Genomic DNA, 19,314 nt, shown 5'->3' on the forward strand with positions numbered 1-19,314 from the left:
CGTTGCGTGTCTTACAGATTCCATCCCTAAAAAGGTAGTTTTGTGGCACAGGATCCTTAGACCCAAACAGGTTGTTCCTGGTGGATAGGATCCACTCCACTCCACGGGTAGTATCAGGTCACTGTTGTTATACCACGTTGAGTGAAAGAGGTGGATGAGTTCCAAGAAGTGCTACTCTTGTCACCACCTCTGGCTATTCTTTTCTCAACTCATCTTCTGGTGTTGTCCCATTTAACTCAAGTACTCTGAGCATCATGACTGACATCAGAACTGTTTTGGATTCCTGGAAGTGGACCTCTGACTGTGTCAAGCGAGTGATGCCTGATAACTGTGATGAGGATAGGAAACGGAACAGAGGAGCAGCGTCTCCTCTCCTCCTCTCCGCGTCTCCTCTCGCCTCCTGTCCTTGTGCTCCCCTTGGCTCTGTGCACAGGATGGGGAGTTGTTCTGGGATGTGCCATTGATATGACAGCCCTCCCCTCCTGTCACCCTCTGAAAACAGGCAATACATTTTGTTTCTGTTTGTTGCTCGTTGACTTTTGGGCTTTGTTTACGTCCTGCTCCCAGTTTCTCTCTCTGTCCGTGTCACAGAGGTAACGGTTCTAAAAATATGAGAAGGACTCCTCCGCCCTGCTCGAACTTGGACTGGACTATCACACACACACACACACACACACACACACACACACACAGCTGGAGTGTTTTTTTCCTCCTGGAAGGATTTTGCACTCAGCTTCAGGATCTTTAATCTCGGATCTCTCGCTCGGGAACAATACCCATGGGGCCGTGCTCTCGCAGAAGCTGTGAAAGTGACTGGAGTGGGGAGGCAGGGGAGGGGGGTTGCTACGGAGTGGTACGGAGAGGGAGTGTGTGTGTGTGTGTGTGTGTGTGTGTGTATGTGTGTGTGTGTGTGGAGGGGGGTTACTTCTCCTGTGCAAAGCCTGACCTGTGAGCCCAGCCAGAGTGTCTATATCCTGTAGTAACAGGATGTGAGGAGATGGACTGGAGTCACGTTTCCACATCCTCAACTCTTCAGTCTCAGATTCCAGGCGGACGAAGTTGGGAGTTGTGTGTAAGGCTCACTGTGTGTGTGTGTGTGTGTGTGTGTGTGTGTGTGTGTGTGTGTGTGTGTGTGTGTGTGTGTGTGTGTGTGTGTGTGTATTGTAAGGAAGGCAACTAAATCATTCTGGAGCCTCCATTGAGAGCAATCAGACTCCTAGATAACAGCTGACACAGGGCCAGCTCTGCACTGCCTGCCTCCTTGCCATCGCTGGGCCAGAACAGGTCTGGAGTCAGCCGCTATAGTCCACCGAGTGCTGCGTTTGCCCTTTAAGCCAAGGGTGGGAATGCGACAAGGCCAGTCTTACCTAACACATCCACTGGAAAGGGGACGGGGGAGAGGGCGAGGGTGAAGGGGCGAGGTCCTGTGCGGAGCGGAGCGGCTCACAGCGGGAGAGAGGCGTCTACCTGCTCCCCTGAGAGAGGGCAGTACGCTTCCAGTGTCACAGCCCCACCAGTAAACATTTCCTCAAGATGATGGGGGAAGAAAACAAAATCCAAGCGCTCTCCTCAGGCTTCTGTAAACAGAGCTATTAGTGCCGTGTGTGGAGAGTGTGAGGAGAGAACACAGAGAACAATATCTGGCTCCCCTCGAAAAACAAAACAAAACAAAACAAAACAAAACAAAACAAAAAACATAATAGATTGCTAGATTGCACTTTATAGTTGATTGCATTAATGTGTCAAACAAATATATGCCAATATTTCTTTTTTTCATATTTAATTGCACAGCGTGTTTGTCTATTTTTTATATATATTATTGTCTTGTGAGTTTACTGAGAACTATAGCCATATTTAAAATGCAGTTTTTATTTTATGTCAACATGGTTGGTTAGAATGTTGGACGATGCCTGTACTAGTACGTATATCTTCCATTCACAACGCATGTCTTGGTAGTTCATTGTACTGGTGTGTTCCAGTTTCAGGTCCCTTCCCAAACATTAACGCCAGATCAAAAGGACCTTATTTGGAACAGCAAGGAGGGATTTACACTGCGGAGTCCCTCCATTGTGCACACTGGGCTGTTCTGCTGCGAAACCACAATCGACACGGTGAAATACAAACAGCACTTCTATGTCTTCAGACCAGGTAAGGATGTATGAAGTTTGTAACCAACAGAGGTAGTTGCAAAACAGAAATATACTATATACTGTATATATACTGTGTATATATATATATATAATTCTAATTGATTGTAATTAATTATTAATTATTTGTTTCCGCACATCCTAATGTTTGTTCCATTACTATTACTTTCTCTTTCTCATCCCTGACCTCTTCCCCCCCCCCCTCCTCTCTCTCTCTCTCTCTCTCTCTCTCTCTCTCTCTCTCTCTCTCTCTCTCTCTCTCTCTCTCTCTCTCTCTCTCTCTCTCTCCCTTGTAGTGTTTGAGATATCCGACGTGTATCTGAATAGCACTGGAGCGGTGCTGACACTGATGGGAGATCAGCTGGTGCTGAACTGCACCGCCACTGGTCCTCCCAACTCCAGGGTCAGCATCAGATGGAGTTATCCTGGCGAGGTCAGTCCCTGGATCAGTTGCTGCTCCCAGACTAGTGCAAGGCACCTGTGTACATCAGAATTGCAACTGTGTGTCTTAGCAGTGGAGCCGTGCATGTCTGTACTGTATGACACAGTCTTAGCTTTCACTACAAGAGGTAGCCTTTTACAGAATACTAAACCCTCTCATGATATGATTAGAGATAGGGAAGCTGTATTGCAGTGCCAACTTGACAGGAAAAGCTTTCAAATATAAAGTAAAAATATTTTGCTTTGTCTGAGGCTCTGAGCTTTATGTAATAAACATGGCACTACACATTGGCAAGTCAATCAAAAAAAACAATGATTTATTCTATGGCCGTTTCATCCACAGGGTCTTCGCAAAGTCAGAGCAAAGAGCAGCATTGACCGCAGGCGGACACACGTGGTCTTTCACAGCATTCTGACCATCTCTCAACTCCGCAAGTATGACCGGGGAGTTTACATTTGCCACGTGAGGAACGAACGATCCCACCGCACTGCTAACACCACTGTCACAGTATACGGTGAGTACAAAGATTTTTGGGGGGGATTCACCTCCAACACCATTTGTCATTCTTGTCATGTGGCATAATCGTTGTTACAGTAGGTAGCTTCAATGACCATTTTGTTAGCAAAATCTGAGCAATACAATAGCAATACAATCCTTTTGCAGTACCTGTCTAAATGGCTACTCTGCTGCTGTTGAAGGTAGCTGCTTCTGAGTTGATTTATGAAAGGTCTAATTGTCATTTCTGATCTTATGCATCGTTTTCCCTCCCCAGACCAGCCCTTCATCAGACTGAAGCACCGAAACGGCTCACAGGTGGAGGCATTTGCAGGGCAAAAGTCCTTCCGCTTGGCCCCCAAAATCCGGGCCTTCCCAGCGCCAGAAATCATCTGGTATGAACTTTATATTCCAGAGCCAGTGAACACTGACTGACAAATCTCTTCTGCAGTGTATTCCAATCAAATGAAATGTGCCTCTATAGTTGAAGTCGAGTCATTTGTATAAGTGTGTCTATTGATTCCATGTACAGTAACAGGGCACCTCGACACTGTTATCCCTTATGCACCTAACATGCATTCTAAAGCTTATATATTGCACAGTAGCCTACTTGCTCTGCACTCTCATCCATTTGGGATAAAGGTGTCTGCTAAATGTAGAGATGTAATGTGAATGGCCGCGTTTCCCAGATTCGTTAAGAAGCTCTTAAGTGCTAAGAACCTCTTAGGAGCATTCTTAGAATGTTCTTAGAGCCCTCTTTAGACGTTCTTAGCACTTAAGAGCTTCTTAACGAATCTGGGAAACGCGGCCAATGTCATTTCTAAAGCCCTCAGAATTGCCTATATGTATTAATTGCGCTGCTTAGTGAACCACACCTGGCCTGGCCTGGCCTTGCTGACCGGTGCTGTTGTGCTGTGTGCGATTGTGTGCCTCAGGATGAAGGATGGGGTGGCGGCAGCGGAGAAGTGCTCTCGGTACCACAGGGACGGGAGCTCGCTAGTGATTCGGGACGTGACGGAGGACGACGCCGGCGAGTACACGGTTCTGGCCGGGACTCAGAAGTTTGGGCTTTACCAGAACCTCACAATTTCACTGGTGGTGAATGGTGAGGCTAATCCCCCAGTCTCTCTTGCACTGCTTACTAGAACACTTGCAGTCTAATTAGCACATTTCAGTATTGTGGCACAGTCATTGTGACACAATTCACAAATTAACAATTCACAAATTCATTTCTTTTAACAAAGCACTCACTCACTCCCTCTCTCTCTCTCCCTCTCTTTGTCTGTCTTTCTCTCTCTGTTTCTGACTGTTCTCTCTGAACACTCAGAAGTTATTGTGTAGTTTTCATATCAGTGTCCATTTTACTGTGAGGACCGCGCCATCGATGGGAGCCACTCACTGGGAGCCCCTGTCTTTCTGTCCCCCCACAGCGAAGCCTGAGATTGGGGAGAAGGCTGTGTCCGTTCGTGACCCTGGCACTGTGCAGCGGGGGACTAGACACGCACTTCGCTGTACCTCACACGGAGTACCTCCCCCCCAAACCCAGTGGCTCTGGCACCCCTGTCCTCCAAAAGGCCGGTAAGCATCACCAAACAGAGTTCACCCACCCTTCCACACAGCTGATAAGAACCACACAGCTGATGAGAACTACACAGACAGCTACTACAATAAGGGCTCTACCACTCACAAAATTGCTCGGAGATGAAATTCTTCTTTCATCTTGTTTTAGTATACTGTGCTGTCTGAGTGCTGTTCTTCTTTGAGAGCGATACATAAAAAAATATATAGTTTTCACTGTTATCAGTATATAGTCAATTAGCAGTGTGGATAAGCCTTTAGGCTACAATCTGACTAGTCGGTTATTTATTTAGTTATACCTTTTTTACGTTATTGGTTTTACGTTATTTTAACGTAATTTTTAAGTTAGTGGTCTGTATAAAAAGTACTTACATGCTCATTGTAAAGTCATTCCATACTAATTATAGTATTTATATACACACTACAGGGTATGGAGATATTTAGCTATTTTATTATAATGCTGTGAAATACATAAGTACATAATATTAATATTTTAGTGATGGGCCTATTCATACATGTATAATAAACATGTAACATCTGGCTGTCTGAAAAACAGGTCATGGCCCATAGATAGATATGAAGTCATGCAGAACATCTTTGATCTCATTGTTAGTTTGTTAGTGGACCACAATGAGCAACACCAAATTCTATTTCAACCTACATCCTCATGGCCATTATGCAATCACATCACCATCTTCCCACCATTGGGATGTATAGGGAGAGACATATGTTTTTGCACTGCACACTTAGTGGGCTTGATATGTGTTTTTGTCTTGTTGATATGAATGGAAGCTTGTGCATTGTGTGTGTGTGTGTGTGTGTGTGTGTGTGTGTGTGTGTGTGTGTGTGTGTGTGTCTATTTGTTTATGCATGAGACGTGTTTTGTCTAATTCAGTGTGTGTTCAGACATGGCTTCCTCTTTGCATCCAGAACAGATGCTAGCTAAACCCTTTCATGTGTGTGTGTTTGTGTACACATATGTGTGTTTGTGGGAATCCGCTTGTGCATAAGTGTGTGTGTGTGTGTGTGTGTGTGTGTGTGTGTGTGTGTGTCTGTGTCTGTGTCTGTGTCTGTGTCTGTGTCTGTGTGTGTGTGTGTGTGTGTGTGTGTGTGTGTGTGTGTGTGTGTGTGTGTGTGTGTGTGAATGTGTGCCTGGTACAGTCACAGAACTCAGTGTTTTAACACCACCCATTTAAAACAAATCAATAGAGTCCCATTTGTGCGCTGGCAATCAGTCATGAAATGTGCTGGTTCCCAAATCCAAAACAATGACTTTATGAGTTTCCTGCGTAGTACAGGGGTTCAGGACCGTGTTTATTATTGTGATTACTCCAATGCATCCTGATGTTTCATCAGTGTTGAATTCGTCACACCAATTACCTAAAGTTTCAGAAGAGACCATATGGGAGCGCACACACACATACTGTACGCACACACAAACAAGCAGGCAGACCTATATAAGCCAAATGCGTTTGCAATTGTCCTTGGTAACTAAAACACTGTCACAATACGGAAGAGACCTCCTACAGAAACACACACAAACACACACACACGCACACACACACACACACACACACAGACACACACACAGGCAGACAATCATTTGATCACACACATGCTAAGTGCAGAAGCTTGTTTTGGCTAAGGACTCGCTCCCTCGTGTCTGTTTTTTATATCAGCTGAGGAGTTCAGTTAAGGATGACCTCACTGTTGTTCCACCTGCAGAGATATGTATTGAATGACATAGTGTGAGCATTTGCCCTCTGACCCTCCACACACACACAGTCCTTCCGCCTGCTTCCATACCATTGTGGTTCCTTCTTGAGCCCCCCACCTCCTTCTGTCTCCATGGGAACAACAACGGGTCATTCATATAGTGAATAGTGGCTACTCGTTTTTTTTTTTTTTTTAAAGGTTGAGGGAGAGGGGTGGGGAGGGTGGTGGTGTAGGAGCTCTGTAGCTCCACTATTCATTTCACTTCCTGCTGTTGCTATTAGCGTCGCAGGCCTGAAATGTCAATTTCCTAGTTTACAGAGAGCCCTGTCAAGACTCTTCACCACATCAGTCACAAAAATACTTTTGGTCACTTCCTTTTTTTCAAAAAGTTGTCTCCCATGATTCACATCTCTTAGTCAGAGGGTAACTTAGCACACAAGTTGTCCGGCTTTCTTGGAAATGAATGAGTAACACATTGGTTTCAACTCAATGTAAAACTGATTGTAAAAACCATTGGCTGTCTGCACACTCACAGTGTTGGGATATCGAAATGATGTGATATCTGTCGTTTAGCAACACAAAGGTCATAGGTTAGACAACTAGGGAACACAGGCACAAATGTACATCTCCTTACTACAGTGTTGACCACTGTGGTTAAAAGCATCTGAGAGACAAAAAGGTTAAAACAGTAAAGTGAATGTGATTTAGCGGGTGATGTTAGCTGACTGGCTGGCTGGCTTCTTCATCGGGGACTCCTTCCCCCTACTTATTCTTTCTAGCACCCCGGCACCGCTGGCCTGACGGTCTGCTGCAGGAGGAGGAGAAGGAGGAGGAGGAGGAGGAGGAGGAGGAGGAGGAGGAGGAGGAGGCGGCCCTGGAAGAGCGGCGGGCACGGCCGAGCCGGGCTGACAGGGACCAGCACCAGAACCGGACCCTGGGCCTGGACCCCACCTCGGGCCGGCCATGGGAATGGCAGCGCTCTTATCTCGGCGAGGCAGGAGGCGCGGACGGGCTTCCTGTGCGAAAATCAGAGCGCTTTTCCTCTGCTTGTTTGCCTTCCTCCCCGGCGCGAGACAGCTTCCCAGCAGCGGGATTGTCCCTCTTGTCTTCAAACGTGGCACAGTCCGCTTCCTCAAAGGGCTTGATCTATTCTTGAGACTCGACCCCCCCCCCCCCCCCTTCCCCACTCCACCCCATTCCTGCTTCGCCACTCAACCACCCATTCACCCACCCACCCCACCCTCCCCATCAAGTGTCCTCTGCTCCCTCTCCCCAACACACCCCCATCTCCGGCACCACCTTCTTAGCCGCCCCCCACCCCAGTGCCCCCCCCCTCCCTCCCCCTCCCCCACGCTGTCCGATGCTACCCCCACCCCACTCCACCCCATCCTCGTGCAGTTAAACCCAACACACCTACCTCTCCCTGATCACACGAAAAGACTCTCTCCATCACCAAAGCACCCCCACCTGCCGCCACCACCACCACTCCCAAAGAAAAGAAAAGGGAAACACAACAAAGCTGTTTCCATGGCAGCACCTCCAGAGACATGCCTGTCGACATGACCTTGCAGCAGTGCATGCTGGGAACTTTGTCAGGAGGTACAGCGACCTGGGCCACAGGGTGCACGACGACGAAGAGGAGCAGCTCAAGCAGACATGAGGAAGATCTCCTGTGTCTCCCCCCTCCACACGGATCTGCTACTTAATTTATTGATCGCTTATTGTTCATTGATTTATTGATTTATTTGTTCCTTGATTTATTGAATTATTGATTTATTGGTCAGTGCCTCCTAGAATTTCCGGAGCCATGTTCTCTCCCCCTCCCACCACATGAAGATACACACACTCACATACAAAGACACAGCCACACAGACACACATGCAGGGATGTAGTGAAGGCTAAACGCAAGTAAACACATTCTATCCACCTCTGAAGTTTCAGAAATAGAGTTTATCCACCTCTCAAATTAGTTTATTCACCAATTGCAACTTTTAACATTCAAAACTCATGCTGTGTTATCCACGGTCACAATATGTACACTCATCAACACTCTCAGAACCACTTAATACTGCTCCAATAACCATTGGACAATAACCTCCACCATCATCAAACATGAATGCCTTTTTTCAAAATCCGAGATCACAAAATTCATAGTTTACCCACCTCCACCACTACATCCCTGCACACACACACGCATGCACACACACACACACACACACACACACACACACACACACACACACACACACACACACACACACACACACACACACACACACACACACACACACACACACACTGTCTTTTCAATAGTATTGCCTTTCTAGAGCATATGCGAGCCAGAGGGAGTGGAGTGCACTGCTACTCGTCCACGGCTTTAGCGCCCTCCAATGCTGCTTTTGCTTGTCTGTGTCATAGAGTGGTACTATGATGGATGTATGAACCATGCCTGTCACTACGGAAAAACCAAAAGCCATCTGTTCTAGTTCTGACATCCACAAAGAAGCTGTGAGTTCAGTCTGTTACATGATTTTTAGAAGTTCATGCCCACATCTTGTCATGTGAGAGAGGAGAGTGAGAGAGTTAAAGAGAGAGAGTTAGAGAGAGAGAGGGAGAGAGAGAGGGAGGGAGAAAGAGAAAGGCATTGCTCACTATTTGGGATCCTCATATGTCCAGTTGAAGTCTGGGCCTGATATGAAATGCCTGCTATGTAGGGATTCATCAGGCCCAGAGGTTAAGCATCGATGTTTATCGCTAACCAGCCTCTCATCCTTATGTCCACTGTATCCCCCATTTAAAGTGACACTGTGTATCACCAATGCCATGTGTTTATTTTTGTTGTGCTGAGAACAACATATATTTATGTATGTTTATTTGTGTGACTGTCTATGCGTGTGTTGGTAGTGAGTGTGTGAGAGAGACTGTATAGTTTGTGTGTGTGGGTATGTGGGTGTGTGTGTGTCTGTATGCATGTGTATTTGTGTAACTGAGGTTTCTCACTTTACGGGTCTGTCCCAATGTGATTCTTTCCTTTTTATAAAGATTTTCTATGAGTAATATATGAACCTAATATTTAATAATTTTATACAACTAACTTACATATGATTATGCCAATAATTGCCAAGTGTGTAATGTGTAAGGCTGAATACAATATATACTGTTTTTTTTATGTTATTCCTTATGTATGTGTTTTACATTAAAATTTGCTTAAAATAAATTCCCTTCATTTGTTGTCTCTTTTAAATAAACGGGAAGTTTCTGTACATGCACTGTATATTATAGCTCTGAGCGGGTTCTTCACCATTCCCCTAATTGACCACATGTTTAGTCAGTGATGAAGGATTTGTCAGATGCAAAAAGTTCAGTCAGACACAAACAAATGGAAGCGTCCTGTTCAATTAAACCAATTAGACCATTTAATGTCCTCTTATCAGAAGTCAGTACTGTGAGCAGGCACACATTGTGTGAATATATGAATGTGAGTGTGTGTGTGTGTGTGTGTGTGTGTGTGTGTGTGTGTGTGTGTGTGTGTGTGTGTGTGTGATGAATATCTGGGTGTATGATTCTGTGTTAATTCATTTTGTCTGTACAGTATGTGTATCTGCATGTGTGGGTAACTCACTTATCTGACTGTGTTGTGTGTGTGCATCACAGTGTTTTTCACTTTGTGTCTCTCTCTCTGTGTGTGTGTGTATGTGTGTGTGCATGCGCTTGGTTGCATTTGTGTATGTGTATATGTCAATCACTGTGTGTGTGCATGCATGTGTGTGATTCTGTATCAGTGTGTGTGTGTGTGTGTGTGTGTGTGTGTATGTAGCTGTATCAGTGCCCGTGTGTGTGGCCCTGCATGCGCGCGTGTTTCCGGGGAGGCGTGAGAGCGCTCGTCCAGCTGATAAACACGAGACCAGAGGGATGCCAGTGTCAGTCAGACGACCAGGCGGGCGGGCGGGCAGACGGGCAGACACACTGGGCTGGGTGGGGGTCGGGGGAGGGGGGGTCGGGGGGGGTGGAGACGCTGGTCCAGGCCACAGAAGAATGGGCACAAGGCGGGCACCCTCCTGGGCACCGCTCACTATCTCTACTGAAAGGAAGAGCAATCAGACACAGGGCAGGGGAGAGCAGGGGGGAAGAGGGTGGAGGACCACAGGAGCACACACACACACACACACACACACACACACACACACACACATTCACCATGCTTCCAAACACACACACACACGGGATATGAGACATTCACCATGCAGCCAAACACGCACACACAAACACACACACACATGATATGAGACTTTCACCATGCAACCAAATACACACACACATACACACACCCACATGTTACAAAACACTCACCATGCTGCCAAACACACACACACACACACACATACATGCACAATACAAGACAATCACCTCACAGCCAAAGAGCACACACACAAAAATAACAGACACACACAAACACACGTACACAAAGACCCACACACACGTATAGAAGTTACAAAACAGCGGTGGGAATTAGCTTTGGGGAATTGTGAATGGGAACGTTGGCCCATGATTTGGGATGCACATGAATAAAATCAATTACGCGGGCCGAGGCCCAACAGGACCAGAGCATTCCGATGATGAGGCGGAAATGGGGAATTGTGGAAATGTGGCCGAGGATATTTCAGGAATGGGAGGAAGTTTATTCCCTTGGGACGATGTGAGTAACAGCACTTCCGGGACACCAGTGTTAGGGAAGCGCACTGCACACACACTCACATACACACACACACACACACACACTCACATACACACACACACAGGCTCTCTCTTACTCTCTGTCTCTCCTCTCTTTCACACACACACACACACACACACACACACACACACACACACACACACACACACACACACATATGTACACAGACAAATAAGCACATATGCACATGTACAGTAAGCACACACACACACACACACACACACGCACACACACACACACACACACACACACACACACACACACACACACACACACACACAGAGAGATCTTAGACACACATCTTTGAAACCCATTCCATTCCATACTAGTAGATGATGTCATCTCGCCTGCTGCAACCACATGCTCCTGTAATTTAATGAATGGGAAAATTCTTCATTAATTGTGTGTGTGTGTGTGTGTGTTGGATGGGGGAATCGTCATTACGCTAATGGGATGTAATCACGTTGATGGCCGTTGGTCGTTTGGGGCTTTCTTTTCCGGTTCCTTCCGTGGCCCACAGCTGTCAGGCACACCTGCAGGAGTCCCTGTGACGTGGTTGAATCAACATAGCTGAACTCTCTCTCTCTCTCTCCCTCTCTCCCTCTCTGTTTCTGTCTCTCTCTTGCTCTCTCTCCTAAGGTGTGTCCCACCGCGTTCTCAGCCCCGTCATCATCGCAGCCTGTCATGGCGGTCAGCGTGGGAGTGGAGGCCCGTGACGGAACTGACGGAAGGAAGCGCCACAGAGAACCACCTCCTCACCGTCACTCAGAGGCAGGAGACCACGCAGGGCAGGAACAGGGTGAGTTCCTGGGATATTCAAGATATTCAAAAAAGTGTACAAGTGTGTGTGTGCGTGTGTGTGTGTGTGTGTGTGTGTGCGTTCGTGTGTGTGTGTGTGTGTGTCTGTGTGTGTAGACAGGCCTTCTGAGAGTCTTACCAGCCATTTCATGTACTGCTATGATGTGTTCGATCTGTCACTAGCAATTGCTTCCCATCTATCTGGGTTGATGTCTTTAAGGTCTTTAAATGTCCTGACAGTTTTTCACAATTGCTGAAACACATTTTTTTTAAACCTACCCTTTTGTCAAAACTGTAAGCACAAACCCCAAATCTCAAACTATATTCACAAAACCTCTGACAACCCCCGCAAAACTGAACAATCGCCTCAAAATAGAACAGTACCTGTGCTCAAAATCAAACATTGTCTTCAGATCACTTCCAAAGCAGTCCAAATGGAAACACTACTGAGTAGTCTTTCGACTGCTTTGATGCTTGTGTCAACTCTTGCCAATGACCACACTAATGAACAAATTGAATAATCACATCCACCAGGTGTGTAAAGCACACGTGCAAAATTGAAAACGCAGCACTCAGGTGTGTTATACAGTCTTGCCTTGCCAACTAAGACATAAGGTGCTTCTCAACATGCTTCCTCGATCCTCGATGCTCGATCCTCGAGGGGCGTTCCCACTGATCTATAACTAACACTGGATAGACCATTGTTTTCGCCCCATCGTTCTTTATGTCGATCAGTAAGGATCGAGGCCCGAGGAGCGAGGGAGGACGTATAAAAGCCCAAAAAGCCTGTGATGTGGATGAACTCTTATGGCCTGATCCAGCTAGACGGAGAGATGATTAGAGTATTACGTATTGTTGTTACTTGTTTGTTTGTATTGTTGCTTTAGTTTTTCTTCAGTGACTCTAAGTGTACAGTACTTTTTATTTGTGAACAGATTTGTATTTTTCTACACTTTACAGTAGTAAGAACTATAATTTTGCCATTTTCTGTTGATTGACTTGTCACTGTAACTGAACATATGGTACAGTGAAAGAAAGAAATATTGTCTGCAGCAGCATTGCTTAATGAGTTTATTGTATATTTTCTCTATATCTCAAAAGTAATCATGAAGAAAGTCTTGGGTTCACGATTGGAAAAAATTGTAATGCATCTGAAGAAATCTACTTGCACAATTCCACTGGTAGGCTTTACTAAAACCTGTATTTGGCTATAATATAGCCGACATGCATTCTGCACTCACCTATTATTTGAACTCATAGGCAAAGTTCACCATGGTCTCAACAGCAAATATGGAAATAGTCAACGGAAAAACAGCTCTACACAGTTATTCACTTTCACTATTGACTGACAAAGGGTTATAATCCAAAATGTAGCCTGAATAAAACAAGAGCACATGGCAGAAAATTCATCACTGATTTGGTGTACGATATGAATGCCTCATGTTGCACTGGGTGCACGATAGGGCCCAAAGGCTGAGAATTAGTGTATGGTTCTGCAGATTTGGTATAGGGTTATGGTATTGTATATGAGGTAATGGGGTTATGGTATTGTATGAGGTAATGGGGTTATGGTATTGTATATGAGGTAATGGGGTTATAGGGACATATTTACTGTAAAAAACTGAAGTGTACAGTACATCACAATGTGGAGAGAAAGAAATGTCCTCAATGTGTCTATAGGTCTTATGTGTCACGTTTGGTCAGGATAGTCTTGTCCTCTGAATGATCCTCAATTCCTACTTGAATAATATTTCTGAAAGAGAAATTGAGCATACACTATGTCCTAGGTTTTGTCAAATGTGTTTTGTGATAGAATAGAGTTTTGATAAATAGTATAGTTGTTTTGACTGAAGTGTTTCATTTAGCTAAAGAGCAAGTGTATTCTGTGAATTGGGTGTAGTGTTGTTTTAATTGTGTGTAGTTTTTTTTTTTAAAGAGAGGAAAACAAGAAACAGGCCCTGTTTTCTAAAATGTGCTTAAGCAATTGAAAAAAAGCTGTAAAACAAAAAGATTCAGAGGAAGACTCAGTGGACAACATTTACTGTAAATTAAGTATTGAGAATGGGGGGTTGTGTTTACAATGAGAAGAGGGTGGGAGGTTTAGAAAAAAAAGTTCAAGCAATTGTGAAAGACTGTAAAAAAAAAAAAAAGAAAGGCTACAAAAGAGTCTACAGCCTACAATGTACTCTGAATGCCTCACCGATTCTACTGTAGTCCATTGTTTCTGTCCATTTCTGAACCGGCACTGTTCAGCAACCTATTTGCACTCTGAATTATCTTATCAGCTGTGTCACACTCACATCATTTGAAATGATTAATTTTAAGTTGTTGTGTTTAACATATGGCATTTGTGCTTTCTTTGTGTTTACCTTTTTGCATCATGTTATTATAATGCAAAATGTGTTTTATTGCATGAGAATGTGTTTCTCATGCAATATGTAAAAAAACGATTTATGGTTTTGCCAAAAGGTGATCAATTTAAGAAATGCGTTCAGGCAACTGAAAATTTCGTTCAGAGAATGGAGTTTAGTGATTTAGCAATTGTGAAAAACTGTCAAATTTAGGTGGGACATTAGCTAGCTAAACTCACATACTGTACAGTAAAAACACACTCACACATGAATACATCACAAGAGTGAAGTAAGCCAAATGAAATATGTAAAAAGTGTAGAAGTGTAAAGAAAATTCAGTGTGCTCCCTACATGTATATCATGATGTTATTATCAATGATACATAAACCCAAACAAGGTGAATAAGACTCAAGAGCCCCCCACCCCAGCACACACACACACATACTGTACACACACAACGCCGGCAGGCACGTGCACTCACGTCACGTGTACCAGAGACTCTGTAAGTGATGTTGCGGACGATAAATAGTTTACTAAGCTGATAGATTTGTCACCAACACGTGTGCATCCTGCCTGTGTTTGAGATGTCAGAGGCGATATAAGATGCAGGCAACACACACTTCACTTACACACTTGAACACACACACACACACATACACACACACACACACACACACACACACACACACACTGGACAAACGCTCACATAACTGTTCAATAGACCCCAGACAGCAAGTGTGTTGCCTCATTAGAGGGCAGAGATGCAGGAACACACAGTCCATAGGCACGACGCCGCAGACTCCTGAGGGCTGACACACACACGTATGGCACGCACGCAACCACATACAACAGGAAAAACCTCTTGGCCACCACTGTAAGTGGCAAACATACTGTATCCGTTCGTGTGTGAATGAGAGTGTTTTTGTGGACAAGAGTTTTTTCTGTGTGTGTGTGAGTGTGTGTGTGTGTGTGTACAGTATGTGTGTGTGTTAAATGTATTGACTGGGGTCTATGGGTAAGTCGTGGGCAGGACTGCTGGCATGTGGCTCCCCATTGTCCTGTGCGGTGGCTTAGCGGAAAAAGTGGGTGGTGAAATGAGCCATTGAAGTGAGTTATGGTGTGTGTGTGTGTGTGTGTGTGTGTGTGTGTTTGTCTGGGTGCCTGCATCTGTGTGTTAAGTACAGACGTAGAACCAATACATGGTAAGACTTCCATCTTTGCATACATATATATTATGTGCATACGAGTCAAATTTGTATTGTGTTAGTGTGAATATGTGTGTGTAACTGTGTTTGCATTTGTATGTATGGGTCGTGTATGTGTGTCTGTTTGTGTGTGTGTGTGTGTGTGTGTGTGTGTGTGTGTGTGTGTGTGTGTGTGTGTGTGTGTGTGAGTGTGTGTGTGTGTGTGTGTGTGTGTGTGTGTGTGTGTGTGTGTGTGTGTGTGTGTGTGTGTGTGTGTGTGTGTGTGTGTGTGTGTGTGTGTGTGTGTGTGTGTGTGTGTGTGTGTGTGTGTGTGTGATTGCATCAATAGCTGCTGTGTGTATCCATCTTCCCCCTGTGTGTGGCACCATGCACTTCCCTGTCTTCCCTCTTCTACCTCTTCCTGTACCACTTTCTCCTTCTTCTACACTAGTTGCACACAGGTTGACTAGTACTCATAACGTCTGCACCCTCATCCTCTGGTAGTAGTATTGATTGATGCAGTATTATCAATTTCTACCTAAGGTCTCATTTGAACTGTAGCTTGAATGTTCATTTTTCTTCATTTTTGTAAATCACTTTGGAAAAAAGTGATTAAAATGTAAATGTGTGTGTGTGTGTGTGTGTGTGTGTGTGTGTGTGTGTCTGCATTGGTCTGTGCACATGTATGTGTGTGTGTGTGTCTGCATCTGTGTCTGTGCATATGTGCACATGAGCATATGTGTGGTTGTGTGTGTGTGGTTGTGTGTGTGTGTGTGTGTGTGTGTGTGTGTCTCCACAGACCGTGGGAATCCTGACCGTGTCGGAGGCGTCCGTGTCTGGCGTGTATCGCTGCGTGGCGTCCAGCGTGGCGGGGGAAGACGAGATGGACATCCTCTTCTATGTCACAGGTGCGGTGGAGAGGGTCCAGCCGGCGCTGGTCGGCTCTAGGTCATCGGTGGCATCCGCAGCCTCTGCCTTTGTTCCCCCGCGCTGCGTGCTCGCTGCTCGGACTCTCAGTATTGGTCACCATGGGGTAACAATGGCGGCCAGGAGCCAAAGCATACAAATTACAATACCTCTATGCCTCTCCTCCTCCACAGCGATTTCCCTCACCTGCTATCTGTCCTCTCTTTTCTCCTTTCTGTTTGTGGAAGCAGGGCCATACAAATCACTTTATCCCTTTCACTCTCACCCTCTCTCTGTCTTTCACTTTTTCTTTCTTTTACTTTAAATGCATGCCTATGTTTTTGTTTATAGCTTTCTATAACCTGAAATTCTATGTTTTTTAAGAAATGGGTGCAGTTATCTATCAGTCTATCTATCTATCTATCTATCTATCTATCTATCTATCTATCTATCTATCCATCCATCCATCCATCTATCTATCTATCTATCTATCTATCTATCTATCTATCTATCTATCTATCTATCTATCTATCTATCTATCTATCTATCTATCTATCTATCTATATATGTATCTCTATCTGTCTGTCTGTCTGTCTGTCTATATGTCTCACTTCCTGTCTCTCAGTTTCCTGTCTTCCTTCCTTGTCTCCCTCACTTCCCAGCACACCTCCAACCCAACTCAGAAAACAGTTGATGTGCATGTGGATGTGTCGGTTGTCATGACAACAGGATGGTGTGTGTGTGTGTGTGTATGTCTGTAGTGTGTCTGTGTGTGGAGTGGAGTGGGACGGGGTGTATCCCGTAAGTGAACAGGAACCTGCGGTCCTTATCGCTCCCCTTCCCCTGGTCCGCTCAGCCTCGGGCTCTTTATTTTGAGCGTCGCAGCGGTGTTCGCCAAAGATAAACATTCCCGTCCATCAGGAAAGCCTCGAGCGGTTTCCACGGGAAGTTTCAAATAGCTAAAGTAAATAAAAAGCCTTTTCACCGGAGTCCTCTTGCTACTTTTACCGACAATGGCTATTCAACATTGTCATCAAAGCTGAAGGAAAGACGTGGTTCAGCCTCCACTCAAAGAGCGCGCTAGTCCCCTGTGGAAGGGGCAGCTCTGGGCTGAGGGATCCTGCCTCAGCATCTTTTGCTCCGGGTGGGAGGGCTCTTTGGAATAGGAACCATTTTGATTGACATCGATGTCGTCCACTCACAGATGTTGCTGAGGGCTTAGCGGTGGGTGGGAGGGATCTTTTGGATAGGAACCATTTTGATTGACATCGATGTCGTCCAATTACGGATGTCCCTGAGGGTTTCGCAGTGGGTGGGAGGGCTCTTTTGAATAGGAACCATTTTGATTGACATTGATGTCGTCCAATTACAGACGTCCCTGAGGGCTTTGCGGTGCGAGTCGGGGAGAAGCCAACAGAGGGCGGGGACCTTGACCTGTCCTGCTCCGTCAGCAGGCACCTGTACTCGGGGTTGTCATGGCACCGTGTGACGGACAGGTCCCAGGCCACGCCCCAAGCCATTGGCCCCGCCCTGGGGGGTGAGGAGATGCAGGACGACCTCTCCCAAAGGCTGCGGCTGTTGCTAAGCAACCTGACGATGGCGCACTCGGGCTTGTACCGATGCTCGGCGCGACACATGCTGACGGGAGAGCGTGTGCATCAGGACGCACGAGTGGAGGTCACTGGTAAGACACACACACACACACACACACACACACACACACACACACACACACATCCATGCAACATACTCTTCACCACTCATATACACATCAACACACAAATGCACACGCACACACAAAGACACACCCACACTCATGTCATACATGTTTATTTGAACACCCACTTACCTACACATAAATTCATAAAAGACATATGCAAACAAGGTCAGTTTTTTTTTTCTCTCTCTCTCTCTCTCTCTCTCTCTCTCTCTACCTCTCTCTTTAACTACCTTACTAGAGTAAAAGAGGTGCAGGCTTGCACATGTGTATGCTCACGCACGACAACTCAGTCACTAGGACACGTAGTACACGCAACATAAGCATATTTATTCCGTTTGTGACACACCTAGGAAACACAGCTGCGTATGAAGAAGAACAAACACACTCGCGTGCGCGCACACACACACACACAGGCACACACACACACACACACACACACACACACACACACACACACACACACACACATACACACTCACACACATGAATACACAAACATACTGTCACACACTGAAACACACACACTGAAACACACACACACACACACACACACACACACACACTCAGAGCGGTCCTTGGGAAACTGGGTCCGTGAACTTCCTGCGGCCCCTCCCCAAGCGCTCCTCACCACCAGCACCTCTTTCACGTGGGAATGGGGCTTGGGCGGGAGGAAGGGTAAACAATGGCACTTCCCCACATGCCATATTTACAGGCTCTCCGCATGGCCGCCAGAACAATCAACCAATCAGAGCCTGTCACCGCACCAAGGGAAGAGACAATAATCAATTGTGTCCGGGAGGAAGGTATTTGAAACAACAATCAGTTTCGTCACGGTAACCAGCTATATTCATCTGCTTTTTTTTTTTTATTTCTACCACCACGGTTATGTGTATGCGTCCTTTAAAAAAACGACCCAAGGGATTTCTTTAATTAAATATTTTAACACATGTGAGGTGAAGTTACCTCGATAGCGCAGAGAGTTTTTCTTCTTCTCAGGATTAATATTGAATGTGGCCGAGGTCCCAACGTAACTTTGGGTCCGGAACTCGAGAAATTGCTCATAATTGCACTCCGTGACGTCCCTGTAGTCCGCGTTGGGAGGAAATTGTGTTTTAGGCCCCAGTGAACGTGAGCCAGTCCCCTGTCAGCTGTAGCGGAAATCATGGTTTAGTCCATTTTCAACAATTTGTGTCACAGCAGTGACCGCAGGGTTGTCACCAGATGGCAGAGCTCCCATTGGCT

At 45.6% G+C, this 19,314-nt stretch overlaps 1 protein-coding gene across 1 annotated transcript in view; it reads left to right on the top strand.

Annotated features, from left to right (window-relative positions):
* Nucleotides 1-19,314, top strand: part of flt1 (fms related receptor tyrosine kinase 1) — a 39,910-nt gene that overhangs the window by 8,333 nt on the left and 12,263 nt on the right. Inside the window, exons 5-13 of the mRNA XM_062521113.1 lie at nt 1,986-2,148; nt 2,444-2,580; nt 2,932-3,103; nt 3,362-3,479; nt 4,020-4,189; nt 4,515-4,662; nt 11,753-11,912; nt 16,246-16,354; nt 17,725-18,036. Of these exons, the coding sequence (XP_062377097.1) occupies nt 1,986-2,148; nt 2,444-2,580; nt 2,932-3,103; nt 3,362-3,479; nt 4,020-4,189; nt 4,515-4,662; nt 11,753-11,912; nt 16,246-16,354; nt 17,725-18,036 (1,489 nt within the window). The remainder of the gene's footprint in view (nt 1-1,985; nt 2,149-2,443; nt 2,581-2,931; nt 3,104-3,361; nt 3,480-4,019; nt 4,190-4,514; nt 4,663-11,752; nt 11,913-16,245; nt 16,355-17,724; nt 18,037-19,314) is intronic.

This window comes from Sardina pilchardus, chromosome 19 (genome assembly GCF_963854185.1).
Source record: "Sardina pilchardus chromosome 19, fSarPil1.1, whole genome shotgun sequence".
Taxonomy (NCBI): Eukaryota; Metazoa; Chordata; class Actinopteri; order Clupeiformes; family Clupeidae; genus Sardina; species Sardina pilchardus.